The sequence below is a fragment of the Mixophyes fleayi genome, chromosome 1 (genome assembly GCF_038048845.1).
Source record: "Mixophyes fleayi isolate aMixFle1 chromosome 1, aMixFle1.hap1, whole genome shotgun sequence".
In the NCBI taxonomy this organism is placed as follows: domain Eukaryota; kingdom Metazoa; phylum Chordata; class Amphibia; order Anura; family Limnodynastidae; genus Mixophyes; species Mixophyes fleayi.
Window position 1 is genome coordinate 442,187,071 of NC_134402.1, and position 22,069 is coordinate 442,209,139.

The 22,069-nt window shown below is 37.9% G+C and overlaps 1 protein-coding gene across 2 annotated transcripts in view; it reads right to left on the reverse strand.

Moving 5' to 3' along the window:
- Positions 1 to 22,069, reverse strand: part of DCC (DCC netrin 1 receptor) — a 605,048-nt gene that overhangs the window by 54,970 nt on the left and 528,009 nt on the right. The window contains exons 16-20 of one of the 2 annotated variants that reach the window (XM_075185502.1): positions 14,305 to 14,400; positions 9,456 to 9,628; positions 7,161 to 7,299; positions 2,365 to 2,472; positions 228 to 422 (exon numbers count right to left, since the gene is read on the reverse strand). In XM_075185502.1, coding sequence (XP_075041603.1) covers positions 228 to 422; positions 2,365 to 2,472; positions 7,161 to 7,299; positions 9,456 to 9,628; positions 14,305 to 14,400 — 711 coding nt within the window. Of the gene's footprint in view, positions 1 to 227; positions 423 to 2,364; positions 2,473 to 7,160; positions 7,300 to 9,455; positions 9,695 to 14,304; positions 14,401 to 22,069 lie in introns of both variants that reach the window. The other variant, XM_075185492.1, reaches the window with a different exon arrangement.

Below are 22,069 nucleotides of genomic sequence, written 5' to 3' on the forward strand. Positions count from 1 at the left end.
CAAGACCCCATGAGTTACACATCTATTTTCGCATATGCAAATTGAGCAACAACATTATACAAATGGAATCTTGGAGCCAAGCGGCACATTTTAAAGCTATAACGGGACTTTCATGCCCCGAGTGCTTATCTGCAATGACATTTCAGCTGGCTGCATCTCTCCTGTGGCGAATTTTAAACAGCAAAAAACAAAACAAACAAAAAACAAATGAATAAATGAATTCTCACCTTTTGGCGTTCTGAAAGGGATGGGATCTGAAAGGGGTCCCAATCCCTTGGCATTACGAGCCTGAATCCTGAAATAATAAGCCGTATCTAGGCTGAGGTCGAGGATTTCGTGTGTCAGTCTATCTCCGCTGATTGTTTCCATCACCCAGTCGTCAATCTGGAGATTTTTATCCAAGGTATAAAACAGGATGTACGCTAAACATAAACAAAAATAGATAACTATACATATATATTGCGGCAGTGCTAGAAAAACATTTTAAACAGCCATGAATTATTAATGTGTCTGGTCCTGCATTATGTATTTGTATCAACATCATAACAGATTATTGTTTCCATGTGGTAAGTACCAGCTTCCGTCACTTCTAATTAGAATGAATGATGCCGTTTGTAACCTCGCTGCACATCTGTGTGGTATTTCCATCTGCGGTGTTTCATTCCAGAAACTAAAAGCCGAAATCGCTGCTGAGCTCCTCTCCGCCAGTTTAGGGGACTGTGTGGTGTGATTGTATTATGTAACAGACCGGTGGTTTTGCCTATAGATATCATCCCCTTATAGGGACTTTCTTCATCAAGATATAAATGAAAATATTTGACGTTTTGTCCAGCTTTTGGCCACGTAGAAGATTGGTTTTGAGAACCAAAGTGCATTAAATTTGTTCACAGGATATAATTTTGTAAGTGAAATTACTAAAAACAATAGTTCCATGTTCAATACACCTAGCAGCTTCGAAGTCTAGGGGTGGTTATACAAGTGACAGCTGATTTAGGATGAAAGTGGGGCTGCCCAGCAAAATGCAACACTGTAGAAGTGCGGACAACTCCTTTATATTGTGTAATGCCGCATAAACCTGTAAAATCAAATTGAGCATTTGCTTTGCCGGGATCCAGACAAATGGTCCAGCCCTGCCTTTATCAGCTATGTTAATCTGGTCCTGCAGAGGAAAGAAGAGTACTCTCAGCATCTCTATTCCTCACAATAAAAAATAAACTTTAAAATTTTGTTGAAAGTACAAAAGTCATATTGTCAAAGAACAATCTCCCGGAACCCACACAGAGTCTATTCTGGGATATTATTTTAACAATAAACCTTTTCAACGCCTGATTAATAGCTCACATCGTTCTCTCAAGTAAGGTCATCATGTTTATGTATAATGAGTTATGTGGTATTTGATATTGTTGTGGTATCAAGAATAGGTAGGAGATATTTTTCTGGAAATCTACTATCCAGAAAATTCTGAAAACCAGAAAGAACCATACACTGAGATGTTCACCAATTGTCTCCTATGGTCACTGTGAGGAGCACTTCTAAACAATTTAATGAGGAGAGGAATGCTAGGGCCAATATGGGGAAACACAGAGTTCATATTTAAAGGCAATTCTGTATATTTAGGTGTGAAAAAAAAATCTTGTTGAGAGGCATGCTGATGGGGAGTGCTGGTCCTCTATTGCCATTTGAAAGTTTCTGGGGTACCTCTTGGTAAGTTAGCTCGCAGTTTACAAACACATAAATCTATGACCCAATAAAGGGAATCACATTATCTAAAGTTAGGACCACTCTATTAACCGAAGCGCCTTGACAGGGCGGGTGGCTTATCTCTGTTTTTGTAGGTAAAAGTGACAATGAACTGTACAAGGACTAGGAACTGTCTTTAACTCTGTTAATGCGGTCAGATGCTTCAATCACTCGCAGGTTAATTAGGTGTGAGTTTAAAGCCCCCTTCCTTATATAAGAAACTGAAATTTATCACAGAATGTATTCAACGCATTAACTTTCTTAGCTGCAACTAGTTTTGCACCTCACAATGTTTGTACCAATATATTTTTTCATATAAATGACATATCTTCTCAGACCCTGCCCGATGAAGGGTCTTTGGACAATATACAACAGTGATGGACAACAGGCGGACTCCAAGCCTTCACCTACGACCCCCGATCTGGGGGGGAGGGGGTTGATACCAAGCAACCCTTACGTCACATACAGATCCTGGTTATTCAATTCTAAAAACCATTTACATACAAACATCATTTTCTTCTTCGGTCTAAACATTATGGAATAAAAGAGAATTGTAAAAAGTAACAGAGTGAAGCAATCGGTTTCCAAAATAAAAAGTGCTGATAAAGCAGATCTATACGGTACCTGTGATTTTGCCGTTGGTCTCTATCGGAGGCTGCCAGCTCACTATAACTGCTCGGGGCTTCCTTTCCCGTGTGATAACTGTTAAATCCTTTGGGGCAGATGTTGGAGCTTAAAATGTGAAAGAAAAAAAAATTAGAGACATTTGGCTAAGAATGAAGTGTAAATTAAGAGCATAAAATTCAAGGTTCGGATGTGTAATTAGAACAGAAGCAGCAGACACAATTATCGGGAGAATCACACATATAATTATGGCACCTTGACACTTTTCTGCCCCAGAGTCTGCGTTTAATACTCCAGGAATGGAACTCTGACATGAAAGATAGAATAGTGTTCCCTGTCTCCAGCAATATTCTCTTCCTCTTAAAGACGTACTCCTACAGTCAGTGGATGTCACCAGTAGTAACGTGCCAAAGTGCTATGAATTCTGATCAGAGAAAAAGACCATTGAAACACCAGTTTCTCCCACAGTAACGACCATTTAGCAAAACACTGAACAACATAAATGTTTAGATATTGGGAAACATTTATACTATTTCTGAAACGCGAGGAAAAGTGATTTCATTTTGGATGTTTCACGTGAGATGGTGAAATCGGTTGAGTGTTTTCAATGTGCCAGAAAAATACATTCGATTATGAACTTCCTATTGTGATTTGTTTTTTTGTTGGCAGCAGATCACTCAGGTCATTGTCCAGTTGTGTTGGCTGAAGTTAAATATGATTTTATTAAAAAGCAAAACTTACAGGCTGATTCTTTACTGTGATACACATCTCAGCCTCCGGTCTGTTTCTAGTTTAATGTCGTCTGTTGGAAATATTTTTGTACAATTTGTTAACAAAAACAGAGTACAGTCATTGTCTCAAAAAGCATATTAATAATTATTATCATGTTGGTCCAATCTTGCTTCTGAGTTCTCGAACCTTGGGTCTTGGTAGTAACAGTCTCAATATATACAAACACAACCACATAAGGGTACATTAAGTCACATAGGTGACATAAAAATACTTGGCTCTATCATTGATCTTCTCACTGATCTTCTCATAATTTTCCAGCTTGGTTGTCTCCAAGTATCACTGTTGTTTGAGCTGATGGTTCTTCGTCATCCTATAACAACTAGAACAATATAATCACCTCTTGGCTAGCATAAGCAGCTGAAACATATTCGGCCTGAATAAATAACGATTCAACTGACACTTGGCTTCCGCTGTAGCAGGTGACTGGGCTCCCCTTAATTTTAACAAATATTGACTTGAAGTCCCTGGAGTCATCAGCCTGCGAGTCTAAGGTCATCGTTTGCTGATAACTTTAGATTCATTAGTTTCGGACACTGCAAAACTTTCTTAGCGGCATTACAGTCTACAAGGCGAGCTTTACATTCACATCTAAGAGAATTCCCATTGAGGCTGCAATGTTTGGAGGTATAGTTATTGTCAGGTACCACAATGCTCCTACAGCTTGTCTGTACCTCGTGTTGTTAGGTAGAAGATCCTCTTCTCTCTCCAACTTCAGGTAGGCTGTATCATCAATATACCGCTGGTTTCTGTCACATCCTCAGATTGCTCTGATTTTGGCACTCTTGTAGAGGTGAGTGACATTTTCTAAACTGGTCAGCTGAATATTTGCCTAGTTCCTTATTTGACCATGACATTTTGCACATTTCACTATCAGAGATTGGTCCTAAGTGTTCCATGCGTAATCCCCCATTTCATTTTTGTTCCAGCTGGAATTCCCAGTCTTAGATGTTTAAAGTCAAGAGTTGCTGGGACTGCCCAATGCCGCTTCCCAAAAATGTTTTCCCAAACTGATGATTGGCTAGCAGTGAATGTGAGTCCCTGGGACCTCAGACTTTAGCAGCAGGCAGCGCTAGTGCATGGTGGGTCGGTTTTCATATGGATTTTTCCGGGTGGATCCCCATTTGGGATCTTAGGGACCCTGTCCAGTATACCAGGGCCACTGGGGCAGTAGTGTTGCCACTCCAAGAGTCCAAATTTTGCTAGCAGCCCTGGTCTCCACAGACCAAGGTAGTTGGTGTAACCCCCAGAGCTTCTTGGCATGAGACTGGTGGGAATGGTAGGGAACGTTGTTTTTTTGCTCTGTCCATAGTGGACAATAGCACAGGATATGTAGCAGTGGGAATGGGTGAGGAGTGGGGGAGGGGGCAAGCAGCATAATTTGTTTAATTTTTTTTTCATTACACAGTGCAGTATCTGTGGTCTGAGCAGAGGTAACTGTCAATCACCCGTTGTTCCCCTATTCAACAGCATGTGCGTATTTCCTACAAGCGAGGACCACAGATGCTTCCGATGCATTCCCATTAACTTAAATGAAGTATTTGAATTGTTCATAAGTGCTAGTGTAAGCTGCAGCTCTCAATGCCACCTTTTATAGGCAATGATTCTACGTTAGCCATGATACTGCCAGTAAAAACCTATGAATGGTTTGGTGTTTCACCTTAACATTCCTCATTAACAAATCATACTGATAGAAAGGTTCTTATTCTCTGCTGTTCCATTGCATTCAGTGTTGTATCGTATTATGGTCTGGAAGACAATTCTCCGGGACGTCATCCTCGCTGTGAAGCAAGTAGACTATTGGGTATCTAGACTGAGCTTTGATGAACATGAGAAACTAATTCCTCTCTCCTAGGCTGTCAGAATTCATCGGTCCACACACGTCCAGAGGTTGATCTTTTCTGCTATTATTGTTGTTTGGAAAATATTTCCTTTTCAAGTAATTAGTGTATTTCATCATCTGACTACACTTAAACTATCAGCATAGCTGTCTTAAATATTTATTGTTTTGGGGATCGTATGTCCTGGATGTTTGTGCAACCTACAGATGCAGCTCATATGTCGTTGGCTTTTGCCAGTGTTGACGGCATCAGCTGGGGATCATCAGTAAACTTATTCCTCCTGCAAGAGCGCGACTCTCTTTGTGATGGTGCAGGAGCTTGTGATGATGCTGCTGGTATCCTTGACTATAACAACATTGTCTTGTTTTAATCAGGATGAGAGAAGTTCATATCATTACACATATGCTTTGCGGATCAGGAGCCAGTATACCCTGCATGTTCTGATGGCACTGCTGTTAAAGGCAATAATGGCATTTGTCTCTCTGGTGATTATTTTGCTTCTTGCGCTGTTTCATTCTAAACTTTGCAGTAATCCTTTAGGTGACCAGATTTTGAGTGTTTTACATTGCTGATTATAACATTATTCCTAAAATTTACAGTAGGGAGCGCATTATCCCATAAATAAACCTTACTTATACCTGCCAGTGTGCAGAAGGCAATCTTACTCTTGTTAAAGCATTTTAGAACATGTTTCACAAACTGTGATGGAAAGAAATAGCACTTCACAAACACCTCATCTGCAAATGTCAAACTGACAATTAAAATAGCACATACACACAATATTCCCTGTGTTGCCTGTTTCATAATTTGTTTTGTACAAATAACAGACGTAATAAATATTGATGCCCATCTATGCAGACGTTGAAGATAGACCCTGTATTTAAATCAAATTAGGCCCTGAGGACATTAAGAGACAGAAAAACTAGAAGTCCCTGTGCATATAGATACCTCCTGAAGCCAGGCAAACATCCTATTTCACTATAAATATAGCATGTAGCATGCAATATAACAAACTGTAAAGATTGGTCATAGGTGGATGAACAGAGATCATAGCACTTCATGCTGGGGGAAAAGAGAGCTTTCTGCATAAATTGCTTAGTTGGGGATATTTTACATTCAGAATGCTGCAGGGAACATACACGGTAATAGGCAGGAGACAAGAAATAGACAACAAAATTGATTATTCAGTATATGTTGAAATAGTATAGGGAACTATAAAACAGAATATCCTATATAATTTAATATGGATATTGGACATAATAGAGGTCAAAGGTCTTGGTATGGATACAGGTCCGTATTTAGTGGTGTTGCCCTTTGTATGGTAAGACACCCCTCATCCACTCTACTTAGTGAAGTTGGATAGTTATTAGGTAAACACCTTGTATCGAAAAAATAATTAAATAAAGTGCTGACCCTACACTAGGCACGGGACTAATTTTCTTCTAGAAATTACAATGGCAGGACGGACGTTCCCAACAAGCTGGCTGAAGGGCAAGGCCTAAATGACTTAGAACAACTGGTTCAACAGTTTTATGAATAATAAAACCTTTTTATTGATTAAAGAATACAAAAGACATAATAAAATACATTGGGCCTGAGTCATTAAGGAAAGTAAGGCAAGACAAGGAGTAAAAGTTCTATGGGACAAACCATGTTACAATGCAAGGGGTGCAAATTAGTTTATTATTTTGCACATAAGTTAAATACTGGCTGTTTTTTCATCTAGCACACAAATACTTGATAGTTTTCTTTTCAAACTGAAATTTAAAGTTGATATAGGACATGCCCAACCCCAACGATAAACCTGTCCCCACATTTTAAATTTACTTCCCCCTCCAATGCAACATGGTTTTGCCCAGGTGCAAAGTCACTCATTTTTTATGCTTTGCTCTCCTTAATGACTCAGGGCCATTATGTACAACATTGAAGATATACAGCGTAGTAGCATTAGGACGGATACAGATACCATGGGCTCAGCTGAAACTGACTGTCTAAGGCAAATGCCTTCACTGCCGTATAATCAGATCTGGTGGCTAATTTAGAAAAGTTACCGTAATGATACGTGTTAGTCTGCGGATCACAAAACAGAATAGACAAACACTGAGGATAAATGCAACGGGAATTAAGAACATGAATTCATTTTTCAGACTGTGTGTTTTCCGTTACCTGTTTCGTAAGTAGTAGCGTGCGCGGTCATACTCCATGTACTCGACCTTCTGCCTTTTGTGATCATCACTGAAAACTCGTACATGGTGTTCGGTTTTAGACCCGTCACAGTATGGCTTAAGGATGTGGTGTCAGCAGACTTAGAGAGGAATAAAAGAAACATCAATAAACAATAGTACACACAACCAATGTTACATGAGGACAAAAGCTGACAATGAGGTGGGGAAAACTGAAAGTTAAAGGGATCGTACCCTCAAACATTTTCAGTGCTTAATTATGCACAAAGGGGGAGTGTACAGTATTTTTTTTTTATTATTATTGAAAGCCTGAAATTCGTGCTTTCTTCCCAAGTGCTTGAAAAAATAAACGTGCTCAAGGGTACGGTTTCAGACCCTCCGCAAAAGAGGAAGGGAACCTTTATCACCGACACTCCGGAGCCAAAAGGGGAGCAAGGGTCTCCAGACCCCCTTCACCGCAAGGCTAGGAGGATCCCTCTTGCCAAGGGTTCCGCCAGAGCTTCCCCCATAGCACCAAATATTCTGCCTCCCCCAGAAGGGGAGACCTCAGAGGGTTCAGGAAAGTGGGAGTCACTAGGACCACACCACCTCTCCTAGATCTTCGGGGATCGGACCCATAAGGGCTGTCGAACCTCCTCCAATCCATTAAAAAAAAAAAACGTGAAAATAAGAGCAGTGACAGTGAGAAAAAATAAATAGTGCCGTGCAAAACGGCCTCAGCCTTCCGGCCGAGATGTTAAAAATTATTCCTGCCTAGCCAGAAGGCCGGGGCAAGGAAGAGTGTGTAGACGAAAGTGAGGTTCGTGCTCTGTGCCATAATATCAAGTGAGGGTGACCAGGCCCCAAGTGATTTCAGGCACACCTGGGTCACTACTTCAGGGGGCACTAGTTCTCAGACTTTCAAGCTACCGACCAGTCTTTCCCATGGCCCTTTCAGAGCGGGCAGATCCCCTACTTGGACAGGTACTCACTTAATCTTAGTCAAAAGGCTGAGAAGCGAGTGTACAGTATATGTTAGACATGATTTTATTATATACCTCTGTGTGGGCTATGAGAAAACTTAGTAAGTAGTGTCTTCTATTTTCTTTCCTGCTCTCTGTCATATTATTGAGACCTTTTTGGACCTTACCACTCCCCCTACAGCAAAATATCCCACCCTCAATGATGTCAAACTGTTTCATTCTAAACTTTGCAGTAAACCTTTAGGTAACCAGGTTTCGTGTGTTTTACATTGCTGATTATAATATTATTCCTAGAATTTACATCAGGAGTGCATTATCCCATATATAAACCTTACTTATACTTGCTAATGTACGGAAGCAATCTTACTCGTGTTAAAGCATTTTAGAACACACAAACTGTAATGGAAAGAAATAGCACTTCACAAACTCCTCAGCTGCAAATGTCAAACTGACAATTAAAATAGCAGGTAAACGCAATAACTACTGCATTGTGGGTGGATTCTCGCACTTCAGATAGATTGAGAAGAGAAGAGATCTGGACGGAGATCAGAGGATTCTTAGGAAGAGAAATCAAACAATGTAACTGTACTGAATGATAAGATCTGCAAGCCTGTTTACTAGCACCAGGCCCGGCGCTCCCATTAGGCAAGGTTAGGCACTTGCCTAGGGCGCCGGGCTCTGGTGGGCGCCTGGAGGGCACCACAGAATAATAAAAGACTTTAAAACTGTGCGGCGACCGCTGACCATACCTGTCACGGCCGCCGCACAGCATCAGATGCACGGGGAGGGGGGGGGAAGAGGCTATTTTGTCACCACCGCCGCCTCTCTGCTCCGTCTCCTCCCCTCCACTTACTAGTGTCAGTGAGTGGAGGGGAGGAGACGGAGCACAGAGGCGGCGGTGGTGAGACAAGGTAAGGAGAGGAGGGCGGCGATTTTTGCGGGGGGGGGCGGCGATTTTTTAAAAATGCCTAGGGCGCCGTGGACCCTAGCACCGGCCCTGACTAGCACCATAATAGAATTAAGGTAAATTCCTATAACAAGAATGTTTTTATACATGCATCCCTTAGTATTTACATTAGTTAAAAAACAATATATGGTTAGAGTCCCTTTAAGGCAATGTAATATGTTTCTAGAGAAAAAGTGGGAGCTGAATGTAATAAACCCTCAAAATAAGACTACTGAGAGGGCTCTCTAGAAAGGAAAATAAAAACAAACCTAAAAAACTACAGGAAAAAAAGAAACATACAAAAAGTATCAATATGAGTAGACTTGCCGGTTCTATCGGCCATCAAAGCTCATGTTTATGTTTAACCTACCTTGTATTTCGTGCTGGTTGAGTAGCTGGTTCTCCATCGTATGGTGTAGAAACGAACCTCCGCTGTCTTCTGGTTCTTTTGGACAGAGTTGTCCGCCCAGCTGACTCTCACAGCATCGTGCGTTAACGCAACAGCCTGAACACCTACTGGTGGGAGCATGGGGGTGGACATTTCTGGGAGCGAGGTAGGGAAATCATCAATAAAAGGATAAAACTCAATTTCTGAGGGATCCAATGGATCTGGGTAATCATGCAGCAAATTAATATTTTAAAAAAAACAAAATAAATAAATACAAGCAAAAAAAAGGATAAAATAATATATCCATGCAGCAAAGAATAACACAATGGGTTAAATACAAAATAATGGTAAGGGTGGAAATGGTGTGAGAGGGATAGAGAAAAGAAATAGCAATTATTTATATGTTTATATATTAATCTATATTTAGAAATGTATATATTGAGCCTGATTCATTAAGGAAAGTAAACAAAAAAAATGAGTAACTTTGCATCTTGGCAAAACCATGTTGCATTGGAGGGGAAGATAAATTTTAAATGTGATGGCAGATTTATAGTTGGGGTAGGGCATGTCCTAGATCAACTTTAAATGTCAGTGTAAAATAAAGCTATCAAGTATTTGTGTGCTACATGAAAAAAACAGCCAGTAGTTAACTTATGTGCAAAATAATAAACTAACATGCATTGTAACATGGTTTTGTCCAAGAGAAAACTTACTCATTTTTTTGTTTTACTTTCCTTAATGAATCAGTCCCATTGTGTATATTTGATCTTTATTTTTTCAATTATATTCATTTCCATGTTTTTGGAAATGCAATGTATGACTGAATTGAAACAGAAATGACATTTTGGTAGATTTATTATTATTTAAATTATTAGATGGAAATTGTATTCAATCTAAAAGGATAAAGCGATTGAACAAAGTGCAGGAACAGTGAAAAGTGAGCTTTAAAATGAATATATACATGTGGAGAATACTAATCATTTCTTAAATACTGTATATTATTTTTACTAAATGCTGCCTGAGAAGAAAAGAGTGTAGTAATTTGAATGATATGAAAGACATCTGAATAAGATATATTCAGAATATACCCATCAATCCCTTAATGGGTTCTGCGATTCCCTTGTGAATATTCACAGCAGCGAATCATACGTTTCCTATTGACTTATGAAACGTCCTTGAGTTTTTCATTGCAGCAAATTGGTTCTATACATGTTTCAGTATAGATTGAAATCCGTTATTTTCTAATGAAACTGCACAGGCACTGATGATTAGGCAGTTGAAATTATTTTTTAATCAACTTCACAGTTCATAAATTGTTGATGTGAATTAAAACCTGGATTGGAGTAGAGGTGGTCGTAGAAATTGTTGCATCGCTGTTACTATACAGCCTCTGTACATGATGGCAAGATGCACTTAACATCAATGGAGCGACTCATGTTTACAACCACATCTTAATAATATATCCTTTGCAAAAATGTTCATTTATTATTATTTTCTAGGGACCCACAGTTCTGTAAATGGCAACGACGGTACCCGGGAGAAGAACTAGTGGAACTTCAGGAATCCTGGGTATATTTTGTTTACAGTTGTCTTTAAATCATTGTATACATTGAAATATGTAGGTAGAAGATGAAATAATATTTTCAACAGGCGAACAGATCCTTAAAAAAGAACCAAGACGACTATCGCTTTATGTAGCAAGATATGATTACAGTAGGACGCCAGCCAGGAATGTATTCAATAGAAAATTCTAAAAATAGTGTAAGTATAAAGCAAATGGTTAAAAAAAGGCAATGTAACAAAAGAACCAAAATGTACTCTAGTATAACATTTTATATTTCTCTAAAAATAGATAGAATGACATATTCCCTTTTGGCAGGTGTTGGTTGGCTTTGACACTATCAGAACTTTTATCCCTCGTGAAAGTAATTGGTTCACAAGTTTAGGTAGCAATATAGTAAGCACAGGCTTTTATCCAGAAGTCTTGTGATAAGGATAAGTATTTCAACATGATAAGATGAATGGCAATAAATAGCAGGTAGTGTTTCATCTCGACGTGCAAAGCTATTACTTGTGATCAAAGGGAAAAGGTTGCGGTACGTAGACACACAGAACAGTCTGCAGTAGACGCACATGCGTAAGTACAAAGTTCACATCGGAACACATGAAACTTTTTTAGCAGGAAATTAAGTAACCACTGTTATCAGTATAGTCATTTATATAAATATTCAATTTCAAATATTTTTTTTTACATATATATATATATATATATATATATATATATATATATATGAAGTGTATTTGTTTGTTTGTTGGCGAATATCTTCGACACCCCTGCACTGATTGGGATGAAACTAATGCAAAGTGGTCCAGTTGAATCCTGGACAGGATTTAGGGGGGATAGGGATGGTGTACGCAGGGCAGAACTTTGACCCTGGGAGCCTGTTATGACCGCTCCACTGGACTAATTTGCATGAAAACTTCACAGCCCGGTATCAATGGATCCCAGAAGACATACTAGGGTCGTTGAGGTCCTGCTCAGACCTCCCATTGGTGTACACTGGTCAGAACTTTGACTCTGGGAGCCTGTTCTGAGCCTTCGCTGGATGTATTTGGATGAAAATTTCACAGACTGGTAACATTGGATCCCAGAAGACATACTAGGGGGGGTTGAGGTCCTGGTCGGACCCCCTGTTGGTGTACGCTTGGCAGTACTTTGACCTGGGGGGCCTGTTCTGGGCCTACCGCTGGATGTACTTGAATGGCATTTAATATAAAAACAAAAATTACACTGGGCAGCCACCTCATGGGTGTGTTGGAAGAGCTGTTAAGCTGCTAATTATTTTTAAAATGTTGACACTTACATCCAACTCATTGATAACTTAATAACTTGAAGATTTAAACACAGGCAACACTGGGTACTTGAGCTAGTTAATTACATAAATAAATATGCTTTCAATTTGTACTGTACATACAATGATTTTTATAAATAATATATCTTAGTTGCATATAGTTATGTTCTGTGCTAGCTAGTGGCATGCATACGTAATTTTTAATTCAAAGACTATGCCGTGTTAGTCATCACTATCAGTCGGCATACAACTGCTTGTAGCAGATGCAAATGATACGGCTGAAGCCTAGTGTCATTTGCATTCATTTGTGAATGGCAAGCAACTCCGTTCATTGGCATAAAGCCCCTTTCTGTGGATGCCCAGAGGTAGTTTACGCAGGATACACTACACAAATGAACTTACGTCCGAACAGGAATCTTATTTTTTCCAGTTTATATAGTAATACAATTAGATTAAGTCATACAAAATGAAGTGTATGAAAGAAATCCAAATCTTACAAAAACTAACAAGATAATAAATTAAAATAGAGAAAATGAATAAAAAGCTAACACGTCTATTTTCTAGACAAAGGGAAACGATTTAATTTTAGTTAGCTAGTCCTATCTTGTTTATCGTAGAGAGAGAGTGATGTTATTTCTATTGATTTTCACTTCACAATATTTCTTAGCACAATTGTCTTAGAAGGAAGTGCTATGTATTATAATATTTTACAGTGAAATAGAAATTACATATTGATTTAGCCCAGATGTTGGGTCACTTGACAACAGAAATGTTAAGCGGAGTTCCCTTGCAAATTTCTTTAGGGAATACTTCGCAAAAGATCTACATCGTTAAATTTGTGTTTTCCCCCTGACCTGAGCTATTATTTAACTGGGATATACTTCAGAGCTGCTCTCTGAAATACTGTATATCTTTAGCTTTTTGCGCTCTCGTTGTCATACGGTATATGCTAGTGTTGGACTCGAGAATATTACATCATATAAATGCCCTTGATTTAATTATCCAAGGTTTCCAAGATTTTATTTATAAAAGTATTTTGTGCATTCTTACTATAAATATATAAGATAGACAAGGAATATGCAGTTGCTAAATCAGAAGAATTCAGAATACATTGATTTACTGAAGGGATAGGGCAAACCACATAGCTGCAAAAATAACTATATGTCAGACATTTAAAAAAAAATGTTCCCCAATTGATCAAGATTAAAAAGTTTAAGAGAGTTTTTTGCCCTAAAATTTTAAGCCCAAGCAAAACAGTTGCTGTTTGCCCCTGATTTAATAATTTAGCTATATGTCACGAACAGCTCTCAAGCATGAATCAATATCAAGAATGAACCAAAGTCAACATAAAATAGAATTAACATGAACCCCACGTATGCAATGGCTTGTTGGTTTTCTGAAATATTCTAAGGTGATGAGATCCCTTCTAGAGGCTTACAGTTAGGGTCCAAAGTGGTTAAAGTAAATAAATTGAATTCCACTCATAATAACATTCTAATGTATCTCACAACTTTTTATGCAATCATATTTTAAAGAACATCATCATCATCATCATTTATTTATATAGCGCCAGCAAATTCCGTAGCACTTTTCAATTGGGAGCATGTAGCATTTACAAAATTATGGAGTTCCAGACAATTTTTTGAATAAAGCTTAAAATGTAAATATTCCCAGACAGATTAAAAATGTAATTCCTTTAATATTCCGTTAAAAAGAAAGAGGTTGATAGAGACAGTTATGTAGGAGGACCGTACAGACCACTGTTTACTTTTTCTATAATATATTATCCTACCAACCACGTTAAGTACGGTACATTAATGTTTAATGAACTGAATTATGGAGCATTACACTGTGTTCTTTAATTTATGCATACTTACCAGTTCATTTTATGCTATTAAAATCTCCTGAGGGAAAAAAAGAGATCAACACAAATGTAAAGATAACAAACCAAACAAAAGAAATCTTTTTTTTCAACCTACCGGTTTGTGATCGAGTTGTGGCACTTTCATAAAGAGGAACACCTTCTCCGGCGTTATTAAAAGCTTTCAGAGAAATTACATAATGGGAGCTCGGTTCTGCAAGCAAAACAAACACAACAAAAAAAACACATTAGAAATGAAAGCTTGCTGGTTATGAGGTGACACATGAAAGTCACAGCTACAGATACATTCTTCCTTTTAAAAAGCAAAATTTGTTTATTTATGTTGTATATTTTATTAACAAGGTAGTACGCTTTTAAATTTCACATGTATGGCAAAATTTATGTATTGTGCTCATATTATCTTCTTATCTTTCTTTTGTTACCTTTATAGCAGCTTCCTGACACTGAGTGCTCATATGACATTTGCTAAATCCTAGCATTATGAAGACCAATTTAACCCCTGATATTCACAACCTATAAGCATGAGATCTTTCTTTTAATTAGTAAAGAAGCGTCGAAGTAAAACGCTTCACTTTGGGAGCACAAATTTCTGGGTGTATCACTTACACAGCAGCCTATGGCCAATTTTTTATATGGGCAATTATTGACAGCAGGGAAGACTCTCCGGTAATAAATTGTTTTAAGGAGTTTGTCCCTTCTTGAACATAACCCCCTTAAATTGTTACCCCTGCACATGACTGGAGTATTAATAAGATGCTGGATCCACTACTGTGGGTCCCACCATCTTTATTATATTTCAGACCTATGGTTCCTGGGATCTAATAGAGATTTTTAATAAGTGCAGCTTCATCATGAACTACTAAAAATTATAGTAAAATAGCTATGGGCGCTATTTAGCTGGGACATGTGTAAATTTGGACATACACATTAAGAACTGAAACTGTTCAGGGGGAAAAGGCCAAAATGCCTAGAATGACTTTCTAATAATGAGCTAATCTACAAAAATATGTTAACGCAGCTGTTTATTGGTAGATGAAAAATCAGGATTGCACAATTATTAATATTCTGCATGTTTAACTATGAAAAATGGGAGAATACACATTTATAGGTGGATACAATCAGTTCCTATAAGAGTTCACGCACAAGACTGGTGAAGAACAACTGTAAAGCATTAATATAACATTGTCATTTGTCCTCGGTTTTAACAGTGCTGAAAGTGTGTTCTTAATGCCTCCCTGCAGCAGAGTGTATTATGCATTTATTTCCCATACAACTCAATTTTATTTTATCAAGTGTTCACACTTCAGTACGTTTTAGGCAACACCAAAGCATTGCACAGTGAACGCTTGAAAGGAAGTGAGTGTGTACAGCTCAATTTGCTTATATAATATTTATATATATTATATATTATTATTGCATGCACATATTTCTACTTAGATGAAAGTACAATGAAAAACATCTACAAATTTATGCATTTACCGCAGTGAAAGGCCCAAGACTCGAAAGAGACCTTAAAACTGCATAATATATTTTCCCCAAATCAGCAAGTTTTATCTTTCTAGATTCTGTATTTTAGAACTTAAAAATTCAGTATAGGGCTGAAATTTGTATGCAGCAAAAAGGGGAAGCAGAACAAAACCTAAGGCCTCAAATGAGTTAAATTGTGCTATATAAAGATGACCTCCTCCCTATAGGCTAATGACACAAAGGAGTTTGGGTGTCTTTGTGAGTTTGTCACAGTTTTCCTGACCACAGGAACTTTGCATATAAAGTACCTGCTAGGTGCAGACTAATACAGAGTGTAAGCACTGTGTCCTAGTAGGGGGATACATGGGCACTCAAAGTGAAGTCTGTGTCTTAGGCTAATGGGAGGCAAATATGAAGTATAAACGCTGGGTTCTCAGAGGGTGAGACACACAAGGAACGAGAGTCCCATTGCGTGCAGTATTTTGCATGAAATTGCTCAGCGCATTCTGAAAAACAAACTTTACGCCAGTGTATGTAATTCCTCTGTGAACGCAAATGACACTTCTGACAGCTTACGATTTTAAGTGTGGAACGGGGAAGGGAAGGAGCATATGCACGTAGGTAATGTACAGTAAGGGCTTGCCAATGTTGAGCCCACATACATTCACTCTGGACATCTCTCAGGTACATGTTGTTGTTTGCCTTATCACTTGTACCAGCTACAGGGCAAGTGTAGGTGCTGATTGATAGTCAAGACTGTCATGTATGCATGCTAGAAAATATGTTTGAAATTCAGACCAATTGTAAAAATGCATTTTATGTACAGTAACCATTAATAACATCCTGTATTTCATGTAGAAAAAGATTATTACAAATCTAAAACATTAAATGTATTTTAGGCAATGAGTATTAACAGGTGTTAATGTATTTATTTTATTTTTTTCTATGCGCTTGTACTTGAATACCCTTGTACGTGTGCAATTTCCAGCAGTTTTTTAAAAAATGACATTCACTTTTCGTCCCTTAATGAATCAGGCCCAGCTAGTCCAACTCAAACGTATTTGTCAGTGTATTTTCCCTTTAGAATAAGTGACCCCTCATTTTTTGTCATTTCTAATCCCCAAATGACGTTCCACGAACATTTATTAATTCTTCTACTGATTTATGTTGAAAAATTACCTTTAAAATACCTCTCAATAGTACCAAGGGCTCATAATTTTACAGAGAGCTACAACATTGTTGCAACAAAGTTAAAAACAAAACAAAAACAGTAGCCCCGGCTACTTGCCAAGTTGTATTGTACTGAGGAAAGAGAGGGATGATGAGATAGCTCAGACTGTCTTTTCAAACTCACTTGATACCTGTCAACTGTTTACAACAACTATAATATATAATTAAATATAAATGAAATCAACCCTAACATGTAGTGTTCCCGTTAAAATAATCCTGCTTATTGGGATTCACCTACAAAAATGTTACATAAAACTTGAATCGATGAGGTGATGGTGGGGGGTAGTGGAGGGGTGATTGACTTTTGCAGAGGTCACATAAATGTGCATTTTAATCCTGATTTTCTGGTTCACAACCAATGATAACGACCCTTATCCTTCCTCAGTTATGCTTTGTTGCAGAGCACAATAATTACTATTAATCCCTCCAGTGCCCAACAATCCCACAATGCACTGCAACCGATGCTCTCTCCAGATCTGAAGTGGTTTAATTGCGAGGACCTTCCTGGGAGATTACTGAATAATTGATTAGGTCATTGTGAATATCATTAGGACCATTGCCAAATTAATTAATAAGCTGCAAGAACTTGATGAGAAGTGTTTCTGCATCCTTGTTGGAAATAACATTCATCTTCATGATGATAGAGCGGGCCAACGCATTTGTTTAGTTATAATATAATTGTTCTTACTTTAGCAAAACGTTCTATTTTTTTATTTTATTTTAAATGGAATAATGAATTGTTGAAATTGAAGCAATCAATGTAGAAATGATTTATCTGTTGTTATGTTAAGTGGTACATACTTGTAAATGATCAAAGTGGTTAGAGCTGAGATCACACTTCTATTCCTCTAGTACTCAGTGTACGCTTTAAAGGGACAGTAACCCCAAACATTTTCTGTGCTTAGTTTTGCTTATCAATTGGTGATGTAGATGCAAATTGTTATTCCTCTACTGAATCACTCTGTATGTCTCTACACTGGTTGCCGGTTTTCTAACAAATCCAATATAAAATACTTTTACTAACCTACAAGGCCATCAACAAAGCTGCACCAACATACATCTCCTCTCTTGTCTCAAAATATCTCCCAACTCATCAACTCCGTTCTGCACAAGATCTGTGTCTCTCATCCACCCTCATTACATTCTCCCATTCCCGGTTACAGGACTTTTTTCGGGCTGCACCCACTCTATGGAACTCTCTCCCTCGCACAATAAGACTCCTCTGGTCTACAAACTTTCAAGCGTTCTCTGAAAACCTCCCTGTTCAGACAAGCTTATAATATTCCTCAACCACCCGCTTAACCTCACTAGATTACCCTATTACCACCGTTACACAATTTCACACAAGACAACTACCCCCTGACCAACATTGTTGTGTGACGGGATCATTTAGATTATGAGTCACTTTTACCTTTGCAGTCTGGTTGGACCGAAATGCAAAATGTAGACTTAACCTCATGTGTCAAACTCCCATTGTCCCATAGACTGTAAGCTTGCGAGCAGGGCCTTCTCACCTCTTTGTCTGTTTTACCCAGTTTGTTTCTTACTGTATTTGTCCCCAATTGTAAAGCGATACGGAATAAGTTGGCGCTATATAAATAGATGATGATGATGATGATGAACATAGTGGTATAATATTTAGCATCCTGCTAAATGACGGCTGTGAGCAAACGGAGGGAGCTACATCTTTCGCCTCTTTGCTGCTCCCTGTTATTTTTTCTGTCCATTCTGGATGTGTTCATATCCACAAGAACAGTAGAGTTGGATCATCCAATAGGCAAACTAGTCTCCTGCCTATGGTCCAGTAGGCACTGATGCACCCAGATTACTCCTTTTTTTCCCGCAACAATAGTATTTATTAGCGGTTTTTTAAATTGGGGGGTACAGAAAGCAAAATAACGCTTTTTTTTGTTTGTTTACAAACAGAGGAGGAAAAAGGGGGAGAAAAGGCAGTATGGGGGAAGAGAAAGCAAATAATGGAAGTGTTATATATTCTAAGATCTGCGGCCAGACTTACTAACGCAATCACAGAAACTACATAAGGGCCAATAAAAAGAACTTTTTATATAATCATTTCCTTTTCATGTAAAGGGGTGTAACCATGAAACATTATAGGAGACATCTCTGGAACAACTGCAAGGAAAGTTAAAAAAAATGCAAAAAAGCCTCCTTTCATTTCACTTATGAAGAATCCATCGATTTAAATCCATATATGAATTGTACAATGTAGTTGTAGACCCTTCCTTCTTGCCAGTGTTGTAACCAAATTCAGCCAGAAGAGAAACCTCTTGCCCTTCTCCAGTGACTTTGAACCTTTAACTTCTGACTTGTAGAGAGTATGTTGGAAGCCTTAGCCATTTAATACGCTAAAGCCAAAGGTTGTTTGATCGTGTTCCACTGCAAAACTACGGAGGTAATGGATGAGCGGATTTGAAAAATGATGAGCAAATATTCCCCAGACCCTTACCAAATTTAGAAAATAGTAAAAATAATACTAATAAATAAGTGGTTGAATCTCTTTAATAAGGACTGAGATGATTGGTTAAGTTTTCTTTATAAAGTAAAGTAAATAAATATGCAACAAAATGAAGTTATTCAGATAACCCCCACCATAAAAAATTAATGAAAATTGATAGTGGCCAATAAGTGTTTTATAATAATGTGTATATATGTACATATATATATATATATATATATTTGTATTTCCTCCTGATGAAGTCTTTATTACATGAGACGAAACACGTTGAGGACTGTTTCTGATGTGATTACTGAGTCCAGCTGCATGTTGGTGAGCCAGAATCCAGCAATATGTTGGTGAGCCTTCATTGATGTTCCTAATGTTTAGGCTCTTTACAAAGATACCCAGATAAGATCTTTTTGAAGTGTTTTATGTAAGTTTACACCTATATTGTTTTACAAAATAAATGTGTGGATATACAGTATCACACTATGTGAGTCTCCTCTATTTTACAAATTGGTTACTACTGTGGACATATGAAGTGCCAGCTCTGTACCCCTATCGCTGTGTGAGACAACACTGACTTGGGAGAAAAACCTGAGCTCCTGATGATACAGGATACTAACAGATAAGCCTTAAAGATTTTATATCTGGTACGCATATTATATTTGCATGGTGCTGGTACTCTTGAGTGCACTTATTTTTGATTCACTTCAACCTGTGTGTCTGTACCCACGTGGTGATCTTTATTTCTACTACTTGGTACATTAGCCTGTATTGTTACATACAGTATTATACTATGTGGCGCCCCCTCCCGCTTATTTTGTTTTAGATTTTATCCAGTACACCATCTGGCCTTGTGGGGATTTGGCAGCCGCCTGAACATAGGACTATCGTTTATCTAAAGAGACATTTAATCCATACTTATTTGTCTACCTAGAGTTACGCGCTGTATTATCTATTGTATTTTGTTATATATATATATATATATATATATATATATATATATATATATATATATATATATATATATATATATACACACATATATATATATGGAAAGTCAAACAAGGATACGGCGCACAATGGTGTGTTACTAGGAATTTATCCCAGGTTCAGTGGGGAAATGATAATATAGTCAATGAATCAAAGTTCCACGTTTGCTGGACGGTCTTATAGGACCAAGGGTATAAGTCCAGTTTGCACATATAAAAGACAGAATGATATAGGCATAGGATTAGTAGAAGCAGTGTGTTAGTGATAGCCCATCACCATAGTATTACACACCCAAAGGAAATTATATCGCTTATCTGTATGATTAATCCAAAGACTGGAACACAGCTTAACAACCACTTCACTTTCAATATTATGTGGTCAGCATACTCAGCAACTGCAAGTCTGGTCTCCAGTCAAAAACATCAGCATACTGTAAACATATCTCTCTTCAAAGAGGTACCCCAGAAGCCTCCAAATAGCAATCCAATGTCAGCACTCCCCCTCAGCCTGAGGGGGAGTGCTGACATTGGATTGCTATTTGGAGGCTTCTGGGGTACCTCTTTGAAGAGAGATATGTTTACAGTATGCTGATGTTTTTGACTGGAGACCAGACTTGCAGTTGCTGAGTATGCTGACCACATAATATTGAAAGTGAAGTGGTTGTTAAGCTGTGTTCCAGTCTTTGGATTAATCATACAGATAAGCGATATAATTTCCTTTGGGTGTGTAATACTATGGTGATGGGCTATCACTAACACACTGCTTCTACTAATCCTATGCCTATATCATTCTGTCTTTTATATGTGCAAACTGGACTTATACCCTTGGTCCTATAAGACCGTCCAGCAAACGTGGAACTTTGATTCATTGACTATATTATCATTTCCCCACTGAACCTGGGATAAATTCCTAGTAACACACCATTGTGCGCCGTATCCTTGTTTGACTTTCCATTTGACTCTGGACTTACCCACCTATTATAAGGAAGGCTGCCTCCATATGTGGAAGAGGTGTATGTGTGGACTTTCTCTATACTAACTTTATACAATACTGCTGTGAGCGCCATTGTTTATTACGTTTTTGGATACATATATATATATATATTTATACATGATTATATTTTATAATAAAAAAATATTTTTGACATTGCTTCGCCTTTAAAAATATATAGCACCTTTCTTGTTTTGCAAACCAAATGCTTGTATGCCTATAAATAGACGACTTTAAATCCATCAGTTAGCTGCAATGTACATTCGTTGATAACAGACCGCTTAATGCATCAACAATGCTTGTGGGTGTTCCCCTCTAGAGCATATTGTTTTAGTCTTGCTGTTAAATTGCAAGAGATGTATGACTTGGTTTCAGTAGGGAGCTGGAACCGAATAAATTACCTGCAATGAAAAATATTTCTCAGAATGAAAGCCCGCTAAGAGTCTAATCATCGAAAATAGAGTTTGATAAATTAGCTTTGGGAAAAAAATATTTGCTAGTACTAAAGCTCTGTAGAAAAATAAGCACGGCCTTAACATATCAATTTACAGAGGAGAATGTTCTTATAATTAAAGTGAAGATTTTAACCCATCTCAAGTGAACCCCTATATTTCTGATGTCAGTTACACCCCAACAGTAATTTGTGCAATATTGTGAAATCGCTGATATTATATACCGATAGTGTTCAATTTTTTTTATATTTTTTTTAGCTCGGAAACTA